General features: G+C 36.7%; 1 protein-coding gene across 2 annotated transcripts in view; it reads right to left on the bottom strand.

The window, feature by feature from the left end:
• Positions 1 to 429: 429 nt before the first annotated feature.
• The window catches only part of unc5ca (unc-5 netrin receptor Ca), a 345,163-nt gene continuing 320,072 nt past the window's right edge, over positions 430 to 25,520 (bottom strand). For both annotated transcript variants that reach the window (XM_028456479.1, XM_028456480.1), the window contains 6 exons: positions 25,151 to 25,319; positions 16,490 to 16,723; positions 12,463 to 12,612; positions 11,896 to 12,060; positions 8,180 to 8,358; positions 430 to 1,593 (listed from right to left, as the gene is read on the bottom strand). In XM_028456479.1, coding sequence (XP_028312280.1) covers positions 1,431 to 1,593; positions 8,180 to 8,358; positions 11,896 to 12,060; positions 12,463 to 12,612; positions 16,490 to 16,723; positions 25,151 to 25,319 — 1,060 coding nt within the window. In that variant the 3' untranslated portion in view covers positions 430 to 1,430. The remainder of the gene's footprint in view (positions 1,594 to 8,179; positions 8,359 to 11,895; positions 12,061 to 12,462; positions 12,613 to 16,489; positions 16,724 to 25,150; positions 25,320 to 25,520) is intronic.

The following is a 25,520-nucleotide window of genomic DNA, read 5'->3' as shown; positions in this document are numbered from 1 at the left end:
TCTAACAATAGGAGGGTTAAAACAAGAAAAAACATTATCCTTAAAGGGATCCTCCATTGTTTTTTTTCAATGTCCTTATTAGTAGATCTATGTCTAAACACATTATTTTGCACTATATTCATTCAGCCTGTGTTCATCTTGAAATCACGTGATTGATGATGTCACACGGCCCCACTACCTGTAAACATCCCATTGTTTTCTATTAGAGTGAAACATTCAGCCTGATTTTTAGATCATTTAGCAGCTTTTTGTTAGGTCAAAGTATCAATATAAACCTCTTTTGTTTACAAAATGAGGATAAAAACAGTCGTGACCTGAAAAATAATCTATGACCGCAGGGTGCCAGTGTAGACAATGAAGCAGAGAAGAAGAGCTCTCCTAGGGGACCTTTACTCCCCCTTAAACAATCCGCTGACACACTCTGGTGGCTGAAGTGTGTGTGTCATCATGGACTATTGAAGGACTCCCACCCTAAAGCACTTCTATCCTCAGGGTTTGTGCATCTTCAACAGTCTGTGATTTACTCGCTAACTTCAGCCACCACAACGTGTCAGCACACATAGCCATTCTTCTTTTTATCTACCTTTAGTTTGAACAGCAACTGCAGTTTTATGTGATAAATGTGACACATCATCTGTTTAAAAGAATAAAATAGAACTGTGGTCAGAGGCTTGTTTCTGGTCAGAGTTTCTCCGTGAAAGTCATTGTGTTGTTGATAATTTAAGCAGGAAATAATCCACGCACATGGACAGCAGCAGAAAACGTAGCGCGTTCCCTAAGAAACGGAATAAAAACAACTCCCCTCACTGATGAAGCAGCACAGTCCTCTGTTTATCTGTTTTCATCACCTGCTGCCACTTCCATTATTCTGTGTTCATGTCTTTATAATCCCTTTAGCATCTCAGTGTTTGCTCATCTTTCTCTAACTCACTCCATCTTTCCCTCCTCCATCTCCCACTCCTCAGTAATCACTTTATCCACCGTTGGATTCACTTCACTCCCATTCCTATGGAGGTCAGAAATACTGTTTCAATACATGTTTTACTCCTTGAGAAAAAGCAAGAAAACAACTAGTGTGAAAACAGAGAGAGATAATGTCTTTTTTTTCTTCTTCCTTCGATGTGTATGTTTTGTTTGTTCCTGATTGGTTGGCTTATCTTCCCTTTCACACACACACACACACACACACACGCACACACACACACACACACACACACACACACACACAAAGATACACAGAAAGTTCCTGCTCCAGCTCCAGCATCTCCTGATATATCCATAGTCCCATCTGTCATGATTAGCCTGGCATAACTGGAGACCCACGTTTCTCAATTGTTGATCCCCCACATTCTGCCTTCACTGCTGCAGCATCAGCCGAGGATAATTCCTGGGTTCCGTCATCGTCGTCATGATAACCCTACACCACCTGGTTAGTGTTCTGTTGTCACGGTGCCAAAGTTGCTGTAATGTCGACCCATTTCCTCGAGCACAGCAGCCAGTTCGTTAAGGTCTCCATCAGGGAAGTGTTGAGCCTCCCACAGATCCAGGATCACGCCCGTTGGACTGGACTTAGTGGCAAAATAATTCAGATACCTAAAGAAAACAACAAAAACGAATTAGTCTTTATAAAAGAACATTGTATTGATATTGTAAAGTGAGTTAGAACTACTTTGATAGTAATAAAAACGCTATGTATCTCATGACCTCATGAGGCTACACTGAGTCTCCCTAAGAGATATTTCCATATCTTTTAATATCCTGGGCTGTTTGCATCTAAGATTTTACGTCACGTGTTGTAATCAGGTAAAAATATCCAAACGTGTAAAAGTGTGGGGTCAAGTTTGGCTGATTCCCTGTGTTTGCCCCCAAACCACAATGGCCCTCGTTGATCAACCTTGCGTGAAAACCTGAGTTCATATTTGGTCGTACGACATGACCAACGTGTGATTCATTTCACCAATCCCAGCAAACAAATGATCAGGTGTTGATAAATGATGCGGTGGAATTTGATCGACAATAACTTGTTAAGCCCTCCTGTTTCAGAGGCCCCGCCCACTGAGGTCTAAGGTGGAGCAAAACAAAGATGTGCTCTTTGAACGTGTGAAATCTGGAACTAAAGACGCTCTTTTAAACGCTCTGTAGAAGAGAATCAGCTACTGAGCAGTTGATGTCTGTCCCCCTGTGTGTACTGAGAACAACTTCACAACAGAGATCCTGGAGACACACACGGAAATATGACGATAATATTGACCTCAGTCAGCACGCTTTAGGCAATAAATATCACATTAGAATAAATTAACGATTCAAACCTTTAAAAAAAAAAAAAAGCCTTAAAAATAACTAAATGTCTGTTTATTATGACTTCAATCAGTTTCACCTATAATTAATCACATTGCCGATTACTGCTGCACATTGGTAAAAGTGGAACTATTTACATTTAAAGGCATGAATGAGGTCATATTTAAGTTTACCAGTGAGGTTATACAGTATTCCGTGAAAGGAAAACCAAAAAAGTGATATCAGTGACAATGTGGGGTTTTTGGAAATTCAATTTATTTTGTTTAATTTGTTTTAATAATGTGTTTAGATCTGCTCTGAATGTGTGTCTGCGTATGCTTAAATAACAGCTGATGTTTGTTGAATTTTTCATTTTCTCAGTCAGAGAACTGCTGCTGAACTATGACATGAGATCTGATCGTAATTGATAAATACAGAAGCTTGTGTGAATATGGTCAAATGCATGTTCAAATCTCAACGATTGATAAATGACAAACAAAGTGAGTTCCCAACACTTTTCTGCTGCTTTCACAGACTAATCACAGTAAACATCTATGCATCCGTCTACGGGACTCCACATCCCACAATCTTTTTCGAGAATGTCACTAAGAAAAGTGTATACAGTGGAGATCAACACAGAATTTAAAACAGCAATAATAAAGTTGTTTTTTTCATATTTTTTCCCATCATGACATCATGCTAAACCCTCGGGGTTGCTCCCCACAGTTTGAGAACTACTGCATTAGGCCAACAAAATTATCATGGGGATAAGTTCAAGATCAAGTTTTTTGCAGAGCTGCACAATAACACAACTTGCATTTTAAATTTAATGAAGAGAAATAACATTCTAATACAAGCTGGAATTGAGTTACAGACGTCTCTCGTACAGTTCATGTGATTTAGAAAATGCAGAATGAATAATTTACAAACTGAAAGCAGGGAAAGTTTATACTCGAGTATGAAAGCAATGAATACTTGGAGTTGGTGTTTGTCAAATTTTATCAAATGAAACAATTTTCATAAAATATTAATGAGTTTTTTTTTACTTTGATAATTTCTAAGACCAAGAATAGATGGACTTTTGCCAATGAAAAATTAGAACTTTTTATTTCCAAAAAAACAAACAAACTGTCAGCACGTGTGATCACGACTGGAGCCAAGCAAACAATGGTTAAATATGAAACTGGACATGGATCCATCTTTGATAACGGAGCTTAAAATGTAGCAGCCACCTGATTTAAAGTCACCAGGATTGGATCAAAGCTTGAAAATGGGTTCTTCAAAAGAAGAACTGGATTATGTAATCGGATTAGATCACGTAATCCTATCTTGGTTTTGATCTGGATCAAATCTTGAGTTTGAGTTTTTCAGTAGAATTTGGATCACTTGGAACCAACACATCTGGATTAAACTGATCAAGGGTGGATTCAGAGTGGATTTCAGGCGCAAAATATAATGAAACTTTAAAAGTGTATCAAATAATAGTCTATTTGGATCATACAGCATAGCCTACAATATATCCAATTAATTCATAAGGTTTTAATGTGATTAGTTCATCCATCAGCCTACAGTGATAGGTTATATATAGTTATATATAGTTATTACCAGGGCTTTAAATGAACACCCGCCAACCCACCAGTAACGGCTAAAAATTAACTTTGTCTGGTAACATTGTAGCATTTTGGCTGGTGAAGAACATGCTGACGTTAGGGTGTTTGTGGTTTGGTATCAGAGAAGAACGGCACAAAACAAACAATAGGAGCTAAAATTAAGCTATAAAATTAGCTGGGAAAAACAAACAAACATGGAGATATTAATGTAAAAAGGAAAGATGCTGCTGACACAGGGGAAAATGAAGATGATAGAGGAACTGAAAAGAAGAAGAAATTGAGGAGTTTTATTACTAAATGGATGTCGGGTTGTGAGTGGCTGGTATTCCACCATTTGTTCACCTTTAAAATGTACATCACACAGTTTGTGGGGAGTTGAAGAGCATGCATGTTAATAAAACATTTTTCTCTACTGTACATGTAATTCTTAGTACTGATTACTTCTATTCTTTCTAAATTCAAACAGTGTCCCAGGGATTCAATTTTCATCTGAGTTAAGTTTGTTTATTAAGTTATGAGAATATACTTTATAAAAGGTTCACTTCTCTGACACACCCAAAGTTCAAGATTGCACCTTTTAGGCTTTGTTACAGTATTGTTTTTAAATTAAATGTATTTATTTTTACCATTTGAACTTATTTCTGCAATCAACTAAAATAAAAACTATTTAAAGAAACTTGAACGCTTAAATCTATTCTGTGGCTCATAATGTAGTTTATTTTTGCTGGGAAAAAGTTTTGCTAGTGGAAAATGTGGTTAATTTATAATTTTAAGAATCTACTAGCCATGCTGGCTGGTGATCTAAAAAGTTAATTTAAAGGCCTGGTTATAACAGTGAAGACCAGAGGTCAAAATAAAGTGATTTTCTTATCCGAGGACCACATTATTAACATTTTTGTCAGCATTTAGAATAATGACGAATCTGAGCATTAATACAGAAAACAACAAAGGGTTGGTGTTGAAGTTTAAGGCATTTTTCTGTCATTTATTGTTTTGCTTCATTGTTTGTGGTTGTTTGGTGTATATTTTTTTCTCATTTTGTGCCTTCTGTTGTTGTCTTGTGTGTTTTTTCTGTTGTTTTTAAAGTAATTGATTGTAGTTTCCTCTCCTTTGGTTCATTTTTGTTGTTTTGAGTGTTATGACTCAATGTGTATACCTTTGTTGTCATTCTGTGATTTTACTGATATTTTGTGTATCTGTTTTCTGTGTTTTTGTTGTCATTTTGTAATTTTATAATTTTTCTCACATTTGGTGTTTTTTTGTTTTTTTGCAGTTGTGTGTTCTTGAAGTCATTTTGTGAATTTATGTTGTTTAGTTTGTATTTCTGTAATTTTGCATGTGTTTTAACTCATTTTGTGCATTTACTATAAGGGCCGCTCAAAATTGCCCATGTCTGGTATAGACCTACAGCCAAGTAGAAAGAGTTTGGCCTCACAAAATAATCCCCTAAATGACCACAATAATATATTTAATTCTGTAACTAATTGATGTTTATTCATCACAATCAAAAACAATGGATAAAAACAGGATAATAAAGCAATAGCATCACTGGTTTTTGAAATCCAAAGCAAATCCAAATCAGAAATAGTGTCTAACTATTGTGTCCCTTGTTGCTCATCCTTTTTTCTGGTTGTGGTTCTGTCAGAATGCAGCAGGTGGTCAGGGTCTCCAAAGGCTTGAAGCCCCTTCATCAAACAAAGATGATCTCTGGTTATCCAGATTTGGTGGTCCTGAAAAGTTTCTATCTGGATCACTCTGATCCAATCAAAGGTCGCTTTCAAAAACCGGCTCAAAAGTAAAATGCATTACATGATCCTGGACAGCATAAAAAGGATTTTGTCCGGAATAAACCTTTTGAAAAACTGAGCCTAGAGTGTAATTCCAGTGATCAAACTGTTCATTTCTCCTACAAGAGATACTGAGGATGTTTCTTTCTCATTCATTTACTAAATTGATGTTTTTACCATTTCCCTCAGTTCATTAATGATGTTTTTGTGCCTGTGTTGTGCTGTAGGGACCGTCCTGATGTAAACTGATAATCAGTGACTGTGATCAACCTTTCAGTGTGTTTCATCCACACTTTAGAGCTGTTTTAATGCAACAAATCATATAGATTAAATCAGTTTCAATGTATCTTTGGGTTCCAGCTGGCCTTTACCAGATAAAAGTTGTTTAAAAAAGACTGTGGTTTGTTCTCACTGTTAAAGCCCTTTGGTTGGATTGGCTGGATGATGAGCCAGTGATCGAGAACGTTTTGAAGCAACAGCAACAGACTGCTGGGTGAGCTGGGTGAGCTGGAGACTGTTGGGACAGAGATGTGCAGTTGTGTCCAATTATCTCCTCAGTATTTGGCTCTGTACCCAAAGTATCAGCTGGAAAATGAAGCTCAGTAAATCACCGTAACTCACATCCGCAGACAGAGAAAGCTAAAGATTACCTGGGAGTCAAATGCAGATAGAAATTTATGAAAGTGTGTGGGGAGACCAGCTAAACTCAATTTATTCTAAAAAGACTCCAGGGGCTTCATTGGTGGCTTGCGACTAAGCAGCACGCAGCTAGAAATGAATCCCGATGCAGTTTGTAGACTTTTTGCTGCTTTTGCACACCTTCAGTTTAGCACGAGCATCAAGAGTTTTTTTATGAACAATTCTAATGCGAGTGAGGAAAAAAGGTAGACCTGAAAAAGGTGTTTTTAAGCACAATTCAAGTTGCAAATTATTTAAAGTTGCACGGGACTATGAAATCAATAAAACAGATGTAAAAAGGTGCTTGAAAAACTGTTTAGATCTTCTCTGTAAACACAATAGTGTTTACAATGCATTGCATTGTGGGATGTGGAGTCACGTAGACTGACGGGCGACCGTGGCTCAGGTGGTAGTGGGTCGACTTTTGATCGAGAGGTTGGGGGTTCGATCCCAGTACCTGACTATGTGTCGAAGTGTCCTTGGGCAAGACACTGAACCCTAAGTTGTTCCCAGTGGTCGACTAGCACCTTGCATGGCAGTCCTGTCCCACTGGTGTGTGAATGTGAGAGTGATTGGGTGAATGAGCTGATGTGTAAAGCGCTTTGAGACTGCTTCAGTGTGGGGATAAAGCGCTATATAAAATCAAGTCCATTTACCATTTACTGATGTAAAGAAGTATTTTTACTTCATTCTTACTGTGATTTCTTGTGTTTGCCACCAGAAACTCTACCAAAGTAACTTTCCAACACATTTCTGTTGTTTTCATGGAATGAAACATGAAAAATAATGGCAGACATTAGGATCTGTGTAAACCCAAAAGATCGGGAACAAGCTATAGAACAAAAATGGTGTTTAATGTAAACCACTGTCTTCCTTGACTGGCAAAGAAACAAGAAATCACAGTAAGATTGAAGTAAAATGCATCCGTTTACAGGACTCCACAACCCACAATGCAATGAGCTAAACTTTTCCGACAATGTCAATAAACTAAATGTTTACAGTGCAGATAAAAACAAACTTTCAAGTGGCAATTTCATCCTTTATTTTTTTATTTTTTTGTTTTTTTTTAAAAGCAGGTTTGTTGCTGTACTAATTACTGTCTCCCATATTTTTTGTAAAGATACTTCAAATGAGTTAAAGCCTAAATAAAAAAGTATCTGTTTTCTAATTGTTTGATTTTTTATTCACCTTCACCTTTTACTTTAACCAGAATTTGCTTTAAAGGGATCCTCCACTGTTTTTACAAGTTTGGCCTAAAAGTTTTTGCAAAAGCACTTCTATCCTCAAGGTTTGTGCTTCTTAAACGGTCTGTGATTTACTCGCTAACTTCAGCCACCGGAGCATGTCAGCGCACTGTTAAAGGCAGAGTAAAGGTCCCTTAGGAGAGCTCTTTTTTTCTGCTTCATTGTCTACTACCAAACCGCAGAGTTGGAACTGTCGCCCCCTGCAGTCACAGATTTTTCAGAATCTTTCTGGAAACGAGGGTTACATCGACATCTTTAACTTTTCCTGTTTTTTTAGAGAAACCAAAAGCAGCACAAGTTGTTATTTTGACTGAAAAAGCTGCTAAATGATCTAAAAAACTGCTAAAGGATGTAAAAAGCCGGCTGAATGCTTCAACAATGGGAAAACAATGGGATGTTTAGAGGCAGTGGGGCCGTGTGACATCATCAATCACATGATTTAAAGATGGCAAAAACACAGGCTCTAAAATTGCCTCTGTTTTAAAGGCAATAAAATGAATATGGTGCATAATAATGTGTTTTGTTAGGAATAGATATTCGAATAAGTACATTTCAAAGCGATTAGTAACATGTAACTTGTCACCTGTCGAGGTGGAGTTTGTGAGCCAGCATCCTCCAGTCATTGCCTCTTGTCTGTGGAGCATCCAGACTGCCACACAACTTCTGTCTGATGGACAATGGAATACGAAACGCATTGGGCCCCACTAAGGTCGTGATATTACTCGTTGGGTCCATCAAGGACGTGTCTATGCACTGGACCTCCTGAAAAAAAGAGGGGAAAAATGTTTCAAATCTAAAAAACCTTAGTTTTGAAAGTTGAAAATGTATTTCCTCCCATGAACTTATTTACAAAAACAATGTAAACCTCTTTACAAAATGATTTAGTTTAAATGCCACACTTCAGAAAGCACTATTAAAAAAAGCATATTTAATATTAGTAAATAAATTATTAACACTCTCTGAGAAGCACAAAATTGAGAACAACTGCTAAATTTGGCTCGCTATGATCAAAATTGCAGACTTCCTGTTGGATTTACATTATAGATCTATATTACATTTTTGTTAGTCACGGTCAATTGCATTTGCCTATTTCTGCTAGTTCAAACCAGTGGAAAGTTACAAATGCGAAGTGCCGCTAACGAGTCCCAAAATTGCGAAGAAGAAGAAGAAGAAGAAGAAGAAGAAGAAGAAGAAGAAGAAGAAGAAGAAGAAGAAGAAGAAGAAGAACAAGAACAAGAACAAGAACAAGAACAAGAACAAAAAGAAATCTTTCTGCTTCAGTTTTGCTGCAGTACCATACATGAACTGCTGGGTGCAGTGTTGCATCACAATTGACATTGTGAAGAAGAACCAACCTAAAGTCTAAAAAGTTTGTCACCATTTCACTGAAAACTCATATGACACACCTGATTTAGAACAAACATCTGTGACATGAAGCTAACAGTGATGTGTTAGAATCAAAGCAGCAGAAAACTATTATATATATATATAAAATCTCAATAACATTTTGCATTGTTTCTTTGGCCTGGAAAGAAAGACGATGGTCACATGACACAAGCGCCAAAAAATAACAAATAAATTAATATATATTTTGTATAGTCACTGTTTTATGGCACTTCAAAAATGCGTATATTATGTACATTATATTAAGAATTGGATTTTTTTTTTTTTAATGAATTTGGGAAAACTGCATGGATTCATCGCATTTCTATTCAAACCACTTTTCTACTGTAGCTCTTGGCAAAGATCAAGTGACTTATTCAGCTTGTATAGGACCAGTTATACACAGGTCTCTTCATTAATACACATAAAATGAACACTCCAAGTCTCTTCTTCTTCTCCATTTGTGTCTCTTTTTCTCAACCTTGATCCCATTTATGTGCCATTCATGAGTTGGAAGGAGACAGGCGTCTAATGAATGTGGCTTGGCGCTGGCAGAGAGGAAAAAACAACTGCCACTGCTGATGTGAATGATTACTATTTACTGCATCTACTTAGCCTCAATTTACAGCACAAAGCACTTTGCTGCTGGAGACTGGATGACTGATGCAAGGGGACATCTCTCATCGCAAACAACTAATACACCTGCACTACATTCTATTGCTCATAGTTCTTGGATTGACTTTAGATATTAAGACTAAAGTGCAACAGTACAATTAATAATTTCTCATATTGTAACAACAAAGATCTCAAGACAGCCTCAGGACCCTAAAGTATGGAAATAAATAGCATCACATGTGATATTGGTGATAAAAGATGTATGAGGCTTAGATTTCAGTTTTTATGAATTGAAAACAATCTTCTTTTCTCAACCAACTACTATTATTAATACTAAAATACAGTAAGAGCAGAAAAAACAACTCCTTCATTTAAATCTTCTAATAATCTTACAATTAAAACATACCTAAACACTGAAGAGACATAAAGACTCTGGACATTTCACTATACAACTTCTTTGTATGTATGTATCTATGATATGGCTTGGCCTACATTACAGGATGAGTCAGTAAATACATTTTTTTCTGTGCTAACACCTCCAAACTGGACTTTTCTTCAGCAGAAACATACAATCCAGTTCACAGTAAAACTCATTTTTTTTTTGGTTAACTGATTAAAAATGTGTATGCAAAAACTTCAAACACTTCAAAACTGATTTTGCAGACGTACAACCATTGAGCCACGAGGAGTTCATATTGGAAGTGTATACTCAATATATCTGAGTCCCAGTAGCTGGCAGAACCTTTCCTTTTCTCTACCCATGGGAACTCAGTTTAGGACCTGCCTTTTCCCCCCTCCTCTCCTTTCCTATTGTTTTTCCCACTTTTCTTTTCATCTAAACATGATGGCGCCGCAGATGGCCGCCTCGGTGTGTTGATGTGTGCTCTTCGCTCCAACTACCAAGTTCAATTCCTTGTGCTGTTTTTAAAACTGTACCTGGCAAATCAAATCCATTCTGATTCTGATAATAGCCTACATTCATACATACATACATAATATTTATTTCCTCCGTCATTTTTAACTTCTCCGGTAGGTAAAATTGCAAGCTCCAAAGAACCGGTTTTGGGCCCCAGGGCCTCAACTTTGACACATGTGAGTTACACCCTTATGTTGTTTCTCAGTTGCTAACTGACTTGTTAGCTCGCTAGCCAATTTCCATGCTTAGTATGGAAATTAGATTAGAGTTGCAAAGGTGAAATAACAGCAAACTTCACACACCGAGTGAGTGACCAAACTATTGGTTCAGATCTGGGAAAGTAAATGTCATCCTAACGTACTACTCATACTTAGTCTAAATGAGTATGTAGTGCGATAGATAGTAGATAGTATGGAAATGTTGAGTATGCAAGAAATACCAGGATGTATACTATATGGGGACATTTTTTAAGTATGCACAGTGGGCACACTAGTCATACTCAACCCTCCCATGATGCATAGCGAGCGGAACTTAAAATGGTCTAGGGACCAGCTTCAAGCTAAAAATCAAACATCCCCTTTTCAAAATAAAAGCATCTCTTCTTGTCTTTCATGAGTTTTTTGTAAATAAGGTTCTTAGTTAACGGGAAGTTTTGTCGACATGAAATGTGTTTCTGCAAATTTATGGATGAAATGAGCACATGTTGATATTCTATTTGGTCACTTTCGCACCTCAAATGTTTTCAGAAGTTTCAAAGTAAAGGTGGAGAATCAACAGAAATATTTAGCCTCAGTGTAAACAAGGTTTTTAACGCTGTAGGTTCCAAATGCATCTTGGGAAACTTGGAAGTATACTTCAGTGAGAACGCTGATCATCCTAATCATACTAATAGTAGACAGTATATACTTTTTGAGTTTGTAGCGTATAGTACGGAATGTGACATTTCAAACACAGACTTAGATTAAGTCATTGGCCAAATTACAATGAGCTATTAGCAATAGCATGATTAGCTAATTAGGGTTCTTGATTATTTCTTTGCAAAACAACATATTTTGTTGAACGAAAAGCAAAGTTTTCTAAACATTTAAATAATGATATTAGTACACACATGTAGTTTCTGTCTATAACCCTGGAATATGGGATGTTATACGAGTAATTTTAGTATGGAGCCAAATAATGTAGGATGAGTTCATGTACAAGGGATTTTTCTTGGGAATGGTTTTAAAAAATGGGTTAAAAAGTTATTACCCAGATCACCAAAGGCTAAAGACACATCAACGTATATACCCCCGTGTTAATTCCACACCTGTTTAACAGTATATTAGGTGAGTTGAAGTTTCTGGTCCACATGCTTCTCATCTTTTAGAAAATCCTTTCTAACTCACCTCCTCTAATGTGTTGCTGAGCTGGAAAATCTGTCCTTCTCCCTCCACCTGCCGCACACATAGTTTACAGCTGACCTCAGCAGTGGCTGGACTCAGTCTCTCCAGGGTGAAGGTACAGTGAAGACTTCTCTGAGAACCACTCCATACCTGGTAGAACGGGATCTCCTGCAGAACGAAGCAATGCAAGAAAAACATGGATGTTTGTTTGTTTAACAAAGTGGAAAAAAAACCCAAAGAACTTTTCTTTATCAGCAGTTTGTGTTGGGAAGCATAGAGCTGTCACAGGGGGAAATAGAGTTTACATCACTATATTGTATGAACAATATAGTATATTGTTCAAACATGATATTATATTGTACAAACAATATACTTAAATTGTACAAATATAATATGTTGTAAAATCATGATACTATATTGTACAAACATGATATTATATTGTACAAACAATATAATTATATTGTACAGACATGATATTACATTGTACAAACTATACTTATATTGTACGTATTGATCCAAAATATATTGTGCTTTTATTTTGAAATGCGTATGTTTTATTGATGATCTCACCTGGTATTTAGCGAGGAGTTTGCTCTTCCACAGCGTGTGCGGAACATCGTGGATCGACAGTCTCAGATTATTTGTGCTGTCTTTAAAATTCAACGTCTTTGGCTCATCCAGAAGCTTTCCTCCCATCTGAGTTTCCATTTGAAGAACCTCCTACACAATAAAAGACGTCAGTGAGTCATGATGCCGTTTATGATTCCTGCTGTGCAGAAGTGAGACAGACTTCATCTCATCTCTCTTTATCACTGCTGTGGGCATGTCACCAAAGATTTGAATTGTATTTTTTATTTTATTTTTTTAAATCTGCATGGTTTTAATATTCACTATGGAATACAAAAGCCTGAATTAATAATGCATCAATAGTCAAAGTCCGAGTGTGGTTATTAAGTAATTGTCATTCCCTGATGTGTTTGTAGTTTTCAGACCTCACAGTGATGCACACAAGCTTCAAAAAGAATACGTTTGTCCCTTCAGCACTGGTACATTGTTACTGTGCAGATCATTTTAATGACTTTGCGTTGGTAGATTGACAGTATTTTTAATCACACACTTCAGTTTTACTGTCATTTTTTTGTCAAACTCATTTTAGTTCAGGGGCCACATACGGAGCAGTTTGATCTGAAGGGGGCCACATTTTTTTTTTTACAGGAAAAGAAGTAATTTCAACATTACTGTGCCATAGTATGCACTTCTACGTATACATTAAATACAAGATATGTAAAAAAAAAAAAACAACCATATCCAGGCAATAAGTGACAGATATCAGTCTTAACAGGATCTACGCATTCAATTTCCTAGATTTTGTGACCAATTTCTATTGAATTTGGGAGTTTTTTCAACTGTTTAACATTAAAAATAACTGCAATCATGTGATATTACAATTGAAAAAAATGTGTCACTGTTGTAATTGTAATTAAATTGTAATTGAGTTTAGATCATTATTTTGTAATTTTAATTGCCAAGAGAAATCAATAAAAATTGTAAATTATAATTTAATGCACAACTGGGGAACCATGTTACAGTTCTATGTACAGTTCTACACATAATTAGGTAACAATTATGAAAACATGTTTCATATCAAGCTTTCCTACATTTTACCATTTGAAAAAAAAATTAATTGAGGCATATACTGACACAGAACGTGCTCAGACGCCCACACAATAAATATTGAAACGTATATTTTCATGTATTAGGAAGCCTAACAAGGTAACCAATATATAGGAAATAAATTAGATGATAGATATTTGTTTTTAGTGTGTTTTACAGCTGATTTAGGACCTGTTAGCATTAGAGATGCTAACAAAAAGCTAACACAAGAGGAAGGTTCAGTTTTATTATTTCAGGCTCAGTAATTTAAATGAACTTTAGTAAATGAGAACGTAGTAATTGACTTCCCGAGGATATATACAAAAATAAAAAATGATTGTAATTTAATTGTAATATGGGAAAAAAAACATAATTGTAAGTGAAAAATGTAATTGGCTCCCACCCTGACTCCAACAACCTTTGCAACATAATCAATTCCATCTTCTCTTCTACTTTACACATGGCAGCACTAGAGCTGAAACACACCACCATCAATGACTCGACCCAAAGACTCCATCATTAAAAAATCCACCTCTGAACTCTATGTTTTCAGAGCACAATTGCTTGTTTGAACTTTAAAAGAGGATGTTTGTGTGAGCACACACACACACACACACACACACACACACACACACACACACACACACACACACGCACACACACACACACACACACACACACACACACACACACACACACACACACACACACACGTGGCTGTTTGCCAGGCTGACACTTGACTCATCAGTGTGTGCATAAATTACCAGTGTTAATCTCCCATATCAGATGGTCCCTGCAGTGCTTTGAATCTGTTAGAATTCTAAAGCGCTGCTGTTTTGACATTGCTTGACCCACATTTGTTCACGGCGTCTCATTCCACTGCTCATTTGCAGAAGAAGTGAACTTGTGTTTATGAATCTGCAGACAGCTTTCTGTTCAAGCTTTTATACATCTGTCATAAATGGTAAAAATGATCCCCCGATGGATTTGTCCTCACAGGACACAAACATTGTAACGCTGTCAATACAGAACACAACACAAAGAACATAATGTGTTCAACAGAGAGAAACGTTAAAGTCCCAACGTTATTCTGTTACAAAATCTTATCGTCTTTTAGTTGGAATATGCTTAAATATAATGTAGAGAGAATAGTTTCAGGGTTTTTTATAGTGCTTTTTAAATCTTTAAAATATGTTACATAACACAAAAAAAAACAAAAAACAGACAAAACAACATTGAGCTATTTTTAGATATTAGACCAATGCAAAATTTCATCTACGCATGTACAGGACTTATGCTGACAAAAGGTCACAACAGGGCAGGGGGTCAATTACAATTTTTCAATTACAATTATGCATTCAATTTACACTCAGTTTTAATTAGGGTGACTGGCATTTTTTTTCAAATACAATTAAAGTTAAAAAGAAAGTCAATTACAACTCAGTTTGGAATTCAATTAATTGCAATTACCGACCACCTGTGTTAGCTTTCTGTTAGCATCTCTTATGATAACGAGACGGTTTTGAATCACGTCTTAAGTCAGCTAAAATACACAAAAAAATATGATCTATCATCTGATTAGTTTGTCATCTCTTGGTTACCTTGTTAGGTTTCATAATCAATGAAAATATTAATATTATTATTTTTGGTGGGGGCGTCTGAGGCTTTTTTCTGTCAGTAGACCCCTAGATTTAATTATTTATTTTAAATAGTAAAAGGATCCTGAAGATAACTGACAGGTAAACTTGTCATATATTTTAATAATTTTTAACTATGTATGTGTAAGAAATAGAACAGTAACATGGTTCATCTGTTTTGCATTTAATTTGGCGGCCGCTTTCTGCTTCATTTTTGCTGCAGTACCACATATGACCTGCTGGGTGCAGTGTCGCTTTATTATTTACATTGTGAACAAAAATGTACTATATTTATTATTTATTACTTATTAATATTGTTGATTTGATTATTCTTGTTGAGTTGTTGTTTCTTTGTTTTTCAGTTTACTTTATTGTACTACTTGCACAGGTTTGAAATACATTTGAGAATTAGAATTAAAATTGAAGAAGAACCAACCTAAAGTTTCAAAAGTTTGGGACCATTTCACTGAAAACTTATACTTCACACCTGATACACTTTCTAAATCTTTTGGAAAAGAACAACAAAATGATTCATAGATTTTTTTTGTACAGTCATTGTGTTTCATGTCACTTAAAATATTTTTATATTACGTACATCAGTGGTTTTTCAAAATTTTTAGGCTCTCGTCCCCCCTTTCTCTTATTTCTGAATCCAAGTTCCCCCTTTGTCTGACTACAACATTTTGCTTAGAAAACTATTTAAAAAACTATTATAGAGCATAATGATGGAATGAATTAGCGAACACCTACATCTTAAATTATCTAATTTTGTAAATAAGTGGAAAGATTGTGGCCTCATTTTGATATCAAGGATTTCTGCTGAACCCAAAGACATTTTTTATCGAGAACTAGTTTTTTATTATGTTTGAGCTCAGTGTTTTTTTTTTTTTTTTTTACTGCATTTTAATTGAACTAGAGTTATATTTCACAAAGTGAAAGTATAGAAATACAGTACGGAAGAGGATTAGGGCCACTGGAAAAAAAAACAACAAAGCCACTGAAAAAATAAATAAATAAATTAAAAAAATAAAAATAAATAAATAATAATAATAATAATAATAATAATAATAATAATAATAATAATAATAATAATAATAAACAGTGGCCCTAATAATTTTCTGTAAATACAAGATTGTGTTGTTTTAATTAAAAAAAAGAATAATAATTGCAAAATTTCAAAAATCTATTTAATGCCCCCCATGCCCCCCGCAAACTCCACATATGGATCTATTGTAAGACAGGTGCAATACATACTGTATAAGTTCTGGCATTTACCATAAACATTTGGAACCAAACTGAATGTTTACCTTGAGTGCATCTTGAGTATCATCCAGACAATAGACCCTGATGTGATAGTCCAACGTTGTGCAGGAGATGGGTCCAAACACGGCCAGCTTCAGCCTCTTAGCGGCTGCTTTACCGATGGACTGACCCACCAGGCAATAAGTACCAAGGGTCTCTGTGAGTATGTGACAGGCCTCCGAGTCCATCTGTACGTAGCAGGGGGTGGTGAAGTTCTCCTCCCCAACAACAACTACATCCTGTTGGAGACAAACACACAAAAGAAACTCTTTTTATTTGGAAAATGGCATAAGTGGAATATTGGTGGTTTATTGTAGGTTCTCAGAAACTGTGAGGCTGCACTTATCTCAGCTGTAGACAAAAACACTTGATCTTATAAGTGACTGCTCCAGGAACTGGAGCTCTGGCTTTTTGGCAAAGTTAAGTCAACCTCTTGATACTGAAACTATCACAAGTTTTTGTGGGTAAAACAGACACATATTTTCCACAAAAGGTGTTAATAATGATTATAAAAAAAAGAAAAGACATTCAGATTCAGTCATTTAGGAAATAGATCCAAAGTAGAGAGTTACTAGACATAGTGGCCAGAAAAGAGATAACAACCATGGATGTGATCTAGAACAGTGGTTCTCACGCTCCATACATACAGAGAAACCGTGACCCAAACCAAGCAACATTTTTACTTTTCTTAAATTTAGTTGATGAAAACAAAGTGCACGATATCTGTCTACCAATACACAAAAATCAAGTTTAATGATGAACAAAAGGTTGTCGTGCTCGTGAGGAAAATGTTCCTTTTAACACTCAAGTATTTTACTCAAAAACCAAAAAGTGCATCTTAGGCACACAAAAATGTAGACACTACACAACATTGAACTTTAACTTTAGTAAAATTTTCATGACTCAGCGCTTCAGCTGTAGCCATTTTTATCCACAAACTTTAAGTGTATGAATCAAGGTACAATCTAGGTTTACAGAATAAACGTTGTTCATTTTAATGCAACTCAACTTTATTTATTTATATAGCGCAAATTACTCAAGTCAAGTCATCTCAGAGCACTTAACAGAATATAAAGTCTGTAGTAAGAAAGAGGAAAAGAACCCAACAAGATCCACATGAACAAACATTTAGCGACAGTGAGAAGAAAAAACTCCCTCTTTTTATAGGACGAAATCTCCAGCTGAACCAGATTCAGAGGTGGCAGCCATCTGCGTCGACTGGTTGGGGTTAGTGGACAGAAGGGCAAACAGAATAGGATTACTGTCTAAAGTTATTAGTAGGTAAATTTAACCCCAACCTGAATTTGGACAAATTAATGGCAGAACTGGGCCATGGTCAATAGCATATGAGAGCAAACCATAAAATGTATTCTATATGTGAAAAGTGGGAGGCCATTTGCATTGCAAAACATCATCGCCGCCTACTGGTTAGGAGAGTGAAAACACAGCATTCTGAACTCTTCCACATTAAAAGAAGGTCATTTCTTTTTTACTCTTATTCTCCAGTCAAAGGCCTGCGACCCTCTTTTGGGTCACGACCCACCAGTAGAGAATCAATGATCTGGATGTTGAGAGCTTGTTGCACCAAGGGCCACCATGGACTCTATTTTGACAACAGTAGAGGTCACATTTCAAGTGCCATTTGACCTGCAGAGAGTAATACGCACTAAGCTACCAGGAAAGGAAACTGTTCAGACCCGGTGTACTGTACTTGTAGCTGGTAAATAGACATCACCATGGTGACCAACACGACTGCAACGGTGACACAATAAAAAGCACAGCAGCACTTACTCAGACTGGGACCATGGGAGAGACTGGTTGGTTTTACCATTGAGTCCATTTTCCTACAACGTGTGACTGTGAGCTATAATGCTAGCTAGCTGCTCAGCGGTTGCTAAAGTGCTCTACGTGGAGTGATCAAAAAAAGGACAGAACCTGTTCACCAGTAAAACCTGCAGTCCTAATACTACAAGTATTTTGGTCAATGAATGCAGTAGATTCACTAAATTTATTTAATAATGGGTCTTTATTGAGATAATCGACTTTTTTAACATCATGACTAGGGCTGGACGATATGAACCCACATTCATATCTCAATATTTCTTCTCAAAATGGCCATATATGATATCAATTTTGATATTTTTAACTGAAAGTCTGACCAGAGAAACATTTCCGGGGTAAATTAGCTGATGAAAAATTCCACACAGGCACATTTATTAATAAACAGCTGATCAATATGTTCCATTTTACTCTTTTTCTCCTATAAGGGACAGCACGTGTGAGTGAGTTCTGTAGTGCGGCTGGTTTAGGGCAGTGGTTCTCAATCTTGGGGCCGGGACCCCATTTGAGGTCGCGAGACACTTGGAGGGGGTCGCGAGATGCCTTCAGGAAACTATGAATATTTTTTTAACAATTTAAGCTCATTTTTACCCTTTTTCTGCAACTACACCAAACTTGCCATATTTTAACCTATTTTCATCACTTTTTCTGCCCATATTTTTGCTCCTTTTAATGTATTTTTTGCTACATTACTCCCATTTCTGCTCTTCATCAAATTTCAATGCCTTTTCTACACATTTTTATCACTTTTTCATCTAATGTCACATATGTTGACTCATTATTGTCACTTTTAGCCTCTTTTCACCATATTTCATGATTATTTTTGCTATTTTAATCACACTCACCATTTATAATGCCTATTATTTGCCAGTTTAAAATAATTGTTCCTACTATTTAAAATACATTACTGTCTCCACATGACTGTTTTTGAATGATCATCTCATCCCTGTCTGTGGCATCTTTATTCATGGGCTGAGAAGGTTTAGAACTTGTTTAGGTGAAGGTCTGGGATAGGACTCATTCAGTGATCATCTAACTGTGCTTTTAATGCTGTTCTAAGAAAAAGTGAAAGCAGTGACTTCTAAAACGAGTATTTCAATACAAAATAAACTATAAAATAGAAATATATCATCATGGGGGATATTGCAATTTTCTATCTCGCCAAAACAGAACTTGTGATATATCTCGACTCTCAATATATTGCCCAGTAGGGATGTAACAATTCACTCACCTCCCGATACGATACGATTCATGATACTGGGTTCACGATACGATTCTCACATGATTTATTTTACAAAATGGGACTGTAGACAAATGATGACTGAAAATACTGTACTATTTTCCTTTTATTTTCCATTGTCAAAAGAATCCCTTGATAAACTATTCAAAACAATGCAATTTAACTAAAAATAAATCTTGAATGAAATAAATAAAGGAATAATACAAATGAAGAAGAAGCCTATTAATTTAATTTCTGGTTCTATAGTAAACAATGTAAAACTACATAATAGGTCTTTTTCTTTTTAAAAGTGCAACTGAACATGTATTTTGTGCCTTAATAATTGAACTAAAAAAAAAAAGTCATTTCACTGTATTTACGTCAGATATTTGTTTGGACCAGCAGAGGGCGCTGGTAACCCAGTGGTCGGTTGGGATGCAGATATTCTTGCAGCGAAGAAGAGATGCTATGCTAGCAGACAGAGCTAATAGAAAAACGTGACTTTTACAGATATTCACACAATATTACAGATATTATTTTGGTGCTAAAGGGGTAAGGAATCATTTATGAAAATGTTTAAGAGTAGAAGGCGGCCAGAAAAAAAATAGTAGCAGATTCTGCCTACTGTCTACACTTCTGGACAAGAGAAGGATAAATATATTTATTAAAAAAAGTACTGCGATTCAATTTTCACAGTATCGATGTGAACCGTGATACCTATGAATCGATTTTTAACTGCCTTACGATTAATCGTTACATTCCTTTTGCCCAGGCCTTATTTCTAGTGTTTGATGTTGAAAGATCAAACAATGTGTCATCATGGATCTGTTCACAAATGGTAAATTAAATTAAAATAGAATGAGCTTCCATCACTTTGTTCCAAAGCACTTTAAGATAAATTCTCGAGCACGTTCATCCATTCACAGACACACTTTCTACCAAATGCAACAAAACCGCTGAGCAAGGCTTAAATCCTCCATTTTTGACACTGTAAACCCTGGAATTGATCCTATCAATAGAAGACAACCCTTCTAACACCGGAACTACGGTCGCCAACAGTGTTTGTTTGTTGAAAGTTTGTCATTTTATTTGCTTTTCCAGTTTGTTTTGGACTGTTTAACCAAAACTAACAAACCCACGGTGTTAAATTTACTTAACTCCTCTTTAAAAATGACTTAGAATGCCCCTTGATGTCGGCGCTCAGACTATGTCTATGGAAAAGCTTTGATTAAATTTATTTTTGATGGAAAAAACTGTAATATAGGCTGTATTGTTATTATTATTATTATTATTATTATTATTATTAATCTATCTATTTATTTTTTAATTCTAATTTGTTTAAATTAATATGCATTTATTTAGTGCCCCGTATCGTGTTTTGATGCTTTATATCACCCGTGTGAAACCCAAGGCCTGGGGGCCAAATCTGGCCCTTTAAAGCTACAAATCCGGCCCGCAGAAAAAAGTACAAAATAACAACGAAAACATGACTCATTGTATAAATCTCCAACTAATTCAGTTGTACATATCTCAGTTCCTCCAAATACACAAATTCAATGAAGCTGCACATTTGATCCAGGACTCACAGTTTTCCAATGCCTATATCACATGATGGCAGTCATTTTGAACTTTAAGTTGTTGTCATTTTTTTCAAAATGCTACAATTTTCCTCACATTATTCCCCAAAATTTCTCCAAATTAAATAAAACTCGGTCACAAAATCAGTGAAAGTCAATATTCTGCAGAAACAGATATCTGTCACTTATTGCTTGGATATTGTTTGAAGCTTATACTTTAAATACTATTATAGGTGAAAGAGCAAACAAGGGCACATGAATACTAACGTTTCTCGTTTTACCCCCTGTAATCTGCGGCCCATTTGGGATTAAACTGGTCTGTATTTGCCCCCTGAACTAAACTGAGTTTGACACCCCTGCTTTATATGAATCACTCTGAATGCCTCGTTACTGAAATGTGATAAGAAATTGTTGCCTAGCTTTGTTGGGCAAATATTAAAAAAATATTGTTCTGAATATTCACAATTCTAGTCATCCAAAAATTAAAATCTCAGCCATGTTTTTGAGATATTTCAACGTGCAAGCGTCTGGAACGCTTTGATGTCGGAAATGGGAATTTTCAACTTGGAAATGCCAAGTTCCCAGTTGCCTGGAACGCACCATAACAATGATGTAAACGTTATATGTTTGCTTGTTGGTATTTCTAATTTCTAATAAATAGAAACAATTACTGCAATTTACTTGATTTTAAATCGTGTAAGTGATTTTTTCCCCTGAAAACAGAATAAATCAATGTCTGCCTTTTCATAGATTTGTCTTCTTATAGTAAATCTTGGTGCTCATGTCAGGATTGATGACACTCGTTCAGAGATGTTTTCTGTGAAGTGCGTCCAATCCCTCAATGATTATCTCTGCAGCTCTCTGTCAGCCTGACTGATGGACTCTAGAGGAGCAGCAGGAAGTTCACTGCATTCTACAATCAGTCCAGTGTGCATCGAATACGTGTGTGTGTGTGTGTGTGTGTGTGTGTGTGTGTGTGTGGATATTTCTGAAGTCCATGTCTGTGAATGCCAATGTGGAGTCATACAAACATGCATGATCCCAATATTGAATTTTACATCCCGTTGAGATGTGTTCTTACAGCTGAGTGAAATCAATACGTTATAAATGTGTTATTACTGGTAATCACCGCCATAGCTGCTCCCCGCTGATACGCAGGGAATTCAATTACCTTCCTCTGCCTGTTTTTTTTTTTTTTGGGGAGGAAAACTTTGTGATGGGAAATAGATGTTCTCCTGCAATAAAGGAAAACAAATCGACTTCCTGATGAAATTCCACTTTTCATTTTTCTCATCTATAACCAGCATGCACCCAACCGCTCTTCTTCATCTCTCTCGCTTAATTTCTATCCATCATGCTCTCTGTCTCTCTCTCACTCATAAATGTGCAAACACACACACACACACACACACACACACACACACACACACACACACACACACACACACACACACACACACACACACACACACACACACACACACACACACACACACACACACACTAACACAGAATCTTATGCATGGCTAATTGTGCAGAGACATTGTGTTGAGCTGTGATAAGCAACAGAAGACAGCATACGGGGGCCTTGTAGACACAGTGATGCTGCAAGACAGTCTTATCACCCACACCCACACACACAACCACACACACACACACACACACACACACACACACACACACACACTACAGATTGCTGAGGTAGAGACCTCACGCTGGGAGGAGCGAGTATGTGAAGGGTAGTAAAAGGAAGGATGGGAGCATAAGAGGAGGAGGGAGATGATGGCAGGAGCATAACAAAATGCTTGTGATAGAAGTGTTCAACCCTCTGCTTGTCTACTGGCCTCTGGGTACGTTCTGTTTACCAGTTATTTCTCCTTTTTCTACCTTCTCCAATCTACAGCATGTACGCCTATACCATGGAACTTGTGAAAAATATATGAGTCGTTCAATGAATAATCAGAGCGTGTGCAGTGTACATGTAGGACATCCTCAGGTATCAGAGTAAGGTATGAGGTATGTGTTATTTATCAGACCAAACACACTCATGTCTCAACTAAACCTCCATCAAATGACACGGCCTCAGGCTTCAAAATAAAAGTCATCAGCTCACAGCTAAAGACATTATTTCTATTATTTTAACATCGTGATAAAATAGTGTTCTTTGTAATGAACTGAGTCTGTGTTGCTATACTTGCTTTTGAACGGTTTCTTCCCTATCAATGAGTGTAAAGTGGCATCAGCAACATAAGTGAAACTAGCAGGTGTTTTATTTACAGTACATCTTTGCACAGAGCTCATGTGATAGACTCTACTACACTTAGAAACAACAGATACATTGTGTAGTTTAGAGTTTTATTTATTTATTACCGTGACAATGTTTTGCCTGTTGTGTGGAGCTTCTGGTGCTACTGACCAGACCTGAGGTGGGACAGTTTCATTACTCAAGTAAAAATGGGTAAATTGGATCGTACCATTGGTAAACTGGAACCAGGGGTATTTTGGGTTAAATGTTTATGATTAGTGGGAGCTTTAAAATAAATTAATAGTTTTGATCCATAAATACCTGCAGGGGTTATATGTATAAATATACTGTAGTTGATATTAACATAATTTCAAAATAAGATAACATTTGCTTTGTCTTGTAGGAGGAGCTTCCAGTATATAAGGAGTGGCTAAAGCTCCTCTGACAGTGCAGTTGGGGCTGGAATGATCAGTATGCTCCAGAGCATCTTAGCAGAGGACTGTTAAATGAGCCATTTTTGCTATACAGGTTTACCTAAATTACTTTTTGATAGTTTGTCCAATTCTGAATTAGTTTTGGCTTATTTTTGTATTTTTATGCATCTACTAGCACTGTGTGGTTGATGGAAAATAAAAGGGTTGCCTTCACCACACCTCCAAATCTTCAACCGCCTCAGAAAGTAAAACACAAAATGATGTTGTATTTTGAAGAAACCGGATATAAGCATGACGTCATCAATATGTAGTGCTTCAAATACGAAAGTAAGTTTAAAGCTGGGTAACACTTTCACCTTTATTTATTGTCATATAAATGTGTTTTTACACACATATATGTGTGTAAAGGGAGGAGCAGTGGGCAGCTGTCATTATCTGTCATTAGCATGAATAAGGTGTCCTGAAGGCTGTCATTAAGTGTCGTTCACTAAATTATGACACCTTTGGAGCTATGTTGGCATTCTTTGGGTTAGGTGGAGGGATCTAGTGGGGTTAGTATAAAATAGAATAACGAACGACACATAATGACAGCCTTCACGACATCTTATTCATGCTAATGACAGGTGTGATGTCATAATAATAACAGCGTAATGTCAAGTTTAAAGTGTCATCAAAAGCTGTTATTTTCTATTTATTTTTAAAGGTAAAGATATATCAACGTTTCATTGAACTAAACCATACATTGATATATCAAAGTGGGTCATCTAATAACTGGGGTTATTGGGGGTTTGAATCCCGCTCTATCCAAGTCTTTGTCGTTGTGTCCTTGGGCAAGGCTCTATACCCACCATTGCCTTGTATGAATGGGTATGAACTGTGAATGAATGTTGGTGGTCATCAAAGGGGCCGTAGCTGTGAAATGGCAGCCATGCTTCTGTCAGTATGTGGCTATATTGTAGCTTGCCACCACCGGTATGACTGATGCGAGTGACTGGAAATGAATAATGGTTTCTGTACGCACTTTGAGTCTCCTTGAAAAAAGCGCTATATAAATCAAACTCATTATTATTTGACGGAGGTTTTGCTGAGTCATGAGTCCTTCTGGTCTGATAAATGACCTCTGAGACCAGAAGATGTGCTAAATGCACACCGTCATTTAGGCCTGAACAAGCCAACTTTCTGCGGTATTAAAAGTAATTGTAAAAGATTGGAAGAACACACACACACACGCACACACACGCACGCACACGCACACACGCACACACACACACACACACACCACACACACACACACACACACACACACACACACACACACACACACACACAGGTAAACCATGGGAAACCCTCACCTCCCACTCTCCTATAGCCAGCTGGCTCTTCAGCTGGATGAGCCAGTCTTCCTGAACGTCGTCAGCGCAGTGGTGGATGGTGAGGATCGCTGGTCTGGTCAGTAAAGCTCCTGCTGGTCCACAACTCACCACTGGACTGAGAACGGTCTGGATGTCCTCTACTGGAGGTCTGAAAAACACAGATAACAACTCAATAAAAACCATAGAACAAAACACCACCGTTAGATACCTGTCAGTGGGAAATCCACCTGTGAAACTAATACCTTATGGTACAAGTGTAATATTAAACAATAACATCAATTTGATTAGTTTTAATGAATTCAGTAAACAGTGTAACACACAACTACACATAGTTGTGATCACAGAGGAT

This window comes from Gouania willdenowi, chromosome 9, assembly GCF_900634775.1.
Source record: "Gouania willdenowi chromosome 9, fGouWil2.1, whole genome shotgun sequence".
Taxonomy (NCBI): domain Eukaryota; kingdom Metazoa; phylum Chordata; class Actinopteri; order Blenniiformes; family Gobiesocidae; genus Gouania; species Gouania willdenowi.
Note: the sequence above shows the minus strand (reverse complement) of the source record. Positions and strands in the feature narration are given on the sequence as shown.